The following is a 4,500-nucleotide window of genomic DNA, read 5'->3' as shown; positions in this document are numbered from 1 at the left end:
ACCCTTACTTCTGGATGTTACGAACTTCGTGACAAACTTAATATACCCTGTTCAGGGTATAAAAACGGAAACACAAAATAAACTGAATGATCTGACTGATTAGATTTTTAATTATTTTCATAAATGTATTCATTTATATTGTTTTTGTTTTTCTAAGATTTATAATTTAAACACCTACCTCTAACGCCATTATTTACCTACTTAAGGTAAGTAAATACTATATAATATTGTAAATATGTTCTTTACGATTTACATTTTCGTAATGTATTCTACACAAATAAATAGAGTGTTTGTGCAATATTTCAAGATATGGCAATCAATATTGTGCGTGCCGCGATATCTGCTAGTTTATTGTCACACAACTTGCTTAAGTCATAATAATAATTCGACTAAAACTGGAAATAAATCGGTATTTGTCGAACTAATGAACATAATATTATAGCCCGTAAGGTTGAGCTAAATTCACAAGCATTATAGAAGTCATTACTGAAGACTTAAGACACAAACTTGCCATCACTCCGGAATTCCCCTTGATTTATAAATCGACGGGAAAGTAAATGTATAGCAAATGCATTACATGTTATTTAATTCAATTTCACATCTGCGAGCAACGTGTGCGTAGATACTGACCGGAAGTAAAATATAAGCGCTCCTTAGRTTTTCATATTAGGCAATGCAGAAAACGATGAAATGAAAATAATATTATAAAATTCCTATTCTTTATGCAGATTGCGATTGCAAATTAATGGAATCGGACCATGACCCTACATACAAATGCTACAAATTAATTTAAAATAACCTACATAGTTAACATTTTGGAATTAACAAACTACCCAAGGAGATTTAAATTATTAATTTAATTATGCTCTGAAGGCAGAGCCATATTTTTTATTTCTCTTATTTAGAAAGCTGATGTACATACCAATATGCAAGATTTCATGTAGGTATCTGGCAACTAATGTTCGATTCGCCCACAGTTTTATTGCAACAATATGCTCGGTAAGATAAGAAATGACGTAAACAACAAAAGAGGTAGCAACAATTAGAATGCATTGTAGTGCTATCATTCTATGATGGGTAGGTAAGGCGTGAAATGAGGGTCTCAGAAGTCAAATATATAGTTGACAGTTCAAAGATTTTTTGCATAGAATTCGTAAAAGTAATGTTAAAAAAAATTACTTGAAGCCAAATCTGACGAATAGGTGGGAAAGCTATGACACTTGTATCGTGTTTGGATAAACAGTCAGTCACAATCGTGGTAGAATGGAACGGCGCATTATTATGGTAATAAATGTAGCAATTTTTGCTCACAAATCTGGTCATCTCCATGAAAGGATGCCTCAAAACAGACACGTTGTATTCTCTATAGATCGTTCGAATATGTGGAATGAACGATGAGTAACATTTTGACTGTTGAACAACTTTGAACTRATTTTTTCGGTTTTGGCTCGTTTTTGGAGTGTCATTCACTACATTGTTATACAGTTTCGACGCCACATTAATCAGTCAGTCCTTGCAATCTCTTCTCGAAGTTGTTTCAGATAGTTCCAAGGGCTTGATCTCATTTACAATTCATAGAGCATTCATTTGGTCATAAAGATTATTCTAAACACGTTGGCAAGATTTTCAGCGATTTCTATATAATATGGCATTAGTTGATACTGAAATGGAATACTATTTATTTTATACAATCAATATTATTTTTTAACAGAAAACACACAAAATTATTGGTAAAATTCTGTTAATTTTATTTTTTGTAATTTGGTAAAACACATTTTTAATTTAACAATTTTTTTTGCATATTTGTCGTCATTTTAACCATAATAACCACCATGGCGACCGCCATATCCACCATACCCACCGCGGTATCCACCATATCCGCCACGATATCCACCATAACCGCCACGATAACCACCATAACCACCACGGTAGCCACCGTAGCCCCGCGCCAAGCGATCGCCATCGTTCTCATGTCCTTGCTGCGCGTCGACATCGAACAAAGTTAACGGTTGTTCGGCTGTCTCTATGGTGAGCACAGCATTATCGCCGACGGGATTRCCGCTAGTGCCGACCAGCATCACCACGAACATCACCAGTACTAAGCAAACTCTGAAGGCACGCATTTTCACTGAATTATTTGGTTTTAAGAACGGTTCTGAGTATTTGCTAGGAAAGCTCCTCTGGAAGAGTCGAAAACGTTTTGRTTAAACTCGGAATAGCAGTTTGCTTTTATATGCTAAAATTGCAATTAATTTTTGTCAACACTTCGTTAAATAGCTTTGCATATACGATTACAAATCATTTTAATAAACTAAATGATATAAATAATGGGCGAAATGTACATTACTTGAAATGAAGTCTCGAACCCGCTTATTGTAAAAATAGAGAAAATATGTATAGAAATTGAAATTGAACAGGCAAAAGTAATCAGATGCGCTTAGYAATTTATAGACTGTCATGCAACAGCAAAAAAACAACTCAAACGACGAAAACAACTACTTGATTTGGGGGCGGCTGTTGATTACTGTCAATACTCCAGCTGAGCGGTGTCATCTTCTCATTTGCGGCGACTCGGATTGTCGGTCTCTCATTTAGTGATGCATCGCCGCTATCACCTGACCAGGTCAACAACACAACTAATGCATTTTATTGAATTAACGTCTATTAATGAATGAAATCGATCAGTTGGAACTTAATAATGCTCCATGTAATTCAAGTGGCATGCGTCTTATTTGAATGCCTCAATAATTTCTCAGAATTGGTCAATGCAAGCACGACAAGATATTTGTTGAGTTTTCCTTTAAGTTTCGCTCAGGGTGACAAATTATAAAGTATTAACTCAGTCACTTGTTGTTGTACTGATACTAGTTTTAGTAGTAATTGTTAATAAGTCGTACAATGATAACTGGAAAATATTAGATACTCTTTATATGGGCAAGTATCGAATTCACTTTTTATATACAATACTGGCCTTAGTTTAAACGCACCAACATTCTTTTCAATTTTATAATAATTTTTGTTCTTATGGTCTAACTTGCTTTTCTTATCAAAGTTCGAATTTCGTTCGAGCAATTTATTTGCCTTAAACATAAAAATTTAAAAATTAATTGTTTTGGAGGGTCATTTAAAGTAAAAATGGGAATAGCCACAATTCTGAGTTTATTGCAACGTGAAAAAGTATACATACTTATACTGAAACTCGTCTTAATGATTGGCATTCAGTTGTCTTTACTGATGAAAAATGTACTAATTTAGATGGCTTTCAATACTATTATCGCGATTTGTAGAAAGATGAAGAATATTTAAGTCGCAACCACAGCCGAGAAGGTGTTATGAATTTATTGACGTGATTTTTATTCAGACGTCTGTTGGCAGATCATGGGGATGCAAGCCAAGTATCAYAAGATGGCTGTATACCATGATAGTAAGACCTATTGTCTCCTATGGAGCGGGTGCCTGGGCCACCAAAGCAGCACAGTCTTCGGTGATTCGGAGACTGTCAAMGCTACAAAGATTTGCCAGTGTCTGTGCTTCAGGGGCAATGCGCACATGCCCCACGTTGGCACTGGAAGTCTTAYTGGAGCTCACACCGCTGCATCAGGTGTTAAGACAGGCTGTATTATGCTGCTAATGTCAGCAGAAGGCTGTGGAAGAGGGAAGATARTGTCCTCTAGACAGATGGATGCACTAGCGGAAAGCACACCGCTAGCCCTCCTCCCAAAGGACAGCGCCGCGAAGAATATAAACTTCAAAAAGAATTTCACAGTAACTCTAGGCAGCAAGACGGAGGGGAGCGACTCTACCCTGGAAAGGCTGCTGGAAGACAGTAAAATTCAGTGATACACTGACGGCTCAAAACACCTGAAGGTATAGGGGCAGATATTGCGGAACCGCGTACAAAGTCTATACCAATGGGATGCTTCCCAAGTATCTTCCAGGCTGAAGTTTCGCCATATGTCAGTGCGCCGAAGTCAACCTCAGCTGCAACTATCGCAACCAGCGCATAGCTATTCTCAGTGATAGTCAAGCGACACTAAAAGCGATCTCACCATATGAGACTAAATCGCTGTTAGTCGAGGAATGCATAGAAAGGCTAAACCGTCTGTCCCTGTGCAGCCGGGTGCACTTAATATGGGTGCCCGGGCACAAAGGATTAGAAGGAAACGAGAAGGCCGACGAACGGGCCCGCGCTGCGGCAGCGTCCAAGATGTTGGGACCGGAACCATACATAGCGGTAGGATCCCACACTCTTAAGGAGCTGCTCCGCACGAAGGAGAGAAAGGAGAGAGAACGACTTTGGCAGAAGGCAGCAAGTATGCGCCACGCCAAGCTGCTTCTAGGGGGATACAACCTCTCTAGATTCAGAAATTCGTTTTAGAGAACATTGCTCTATTCGGAAATGCCTTGATATTATACATGGAATGCATCGTCGAAGAAATGGTTACGCAGAAAGCAAGGCAAAACAGTAGATGGACATCCTGGTGTGTTCTGAACTAATGC

General features: G+C 38.1%; 2 protein-coding genes across 2 annotated transcripts in view; both read right to left on the bottom strand.

The window, feature by feature from the left end:
• Positions 1-1,768: 1,768 nt before the first annotated feature.
• LOC108974690 (TATA-binding protein-associated factor 2N-like) lies at positions 1,769-2,191 on the bottom strand. Its single transcript, XM_018942676.1, has one exon. It carries the CDS (start codon positions 2,121-2,123, stop codon positions 1,815-1,817), a length of 309 nt encoding a protein of 102 aa, XP_018798221.1. The 5' UTR covers positions 2,124-2,191; the 3' UTR covers positions 1,769-1,814.
• A 287-nt stretch (positions 2,192-2,478) lies between these two features.
• LOC108974672 (nucleolar protein 3-like) overlaps positions 2,479-4,500 on the bottom strand; it is a 3,293-nt gene continuing 1,271 nt past the window's right edge. The window contains exon 2 of the mRNA XM_018942653.1: positions 2,479-2,615. Within this exon, the coding sequence (XP_018798198.1) occupies positions 2,479-2,615 (137 nt within the window). The remainder of the gene's footprint in view (positions 2,616-4,500) is intronic.

The sequence above is a fragment of the Bactrocera latifrons genome, unplaced genomic scaffold (assembly GCF_001853355.1).
Source record: "Bactrocera latifrons isolate USDA-ARS-PBARC rearing strain unplaced genomic scaffold, ASM185335v1 scaffold_58, whole genome shotgun sequence".
Lineage (NCBI taxonomy): Eukaryota > Metazoa > Arthropoda > Insecta > Diptera > Tephritidae > Bactrocera > Bactrocera latifrons.
Note: the sequence above shows the minus strand (reverse complement) of the source record. Positions and strands in the feature narration are given on the sequence as shown.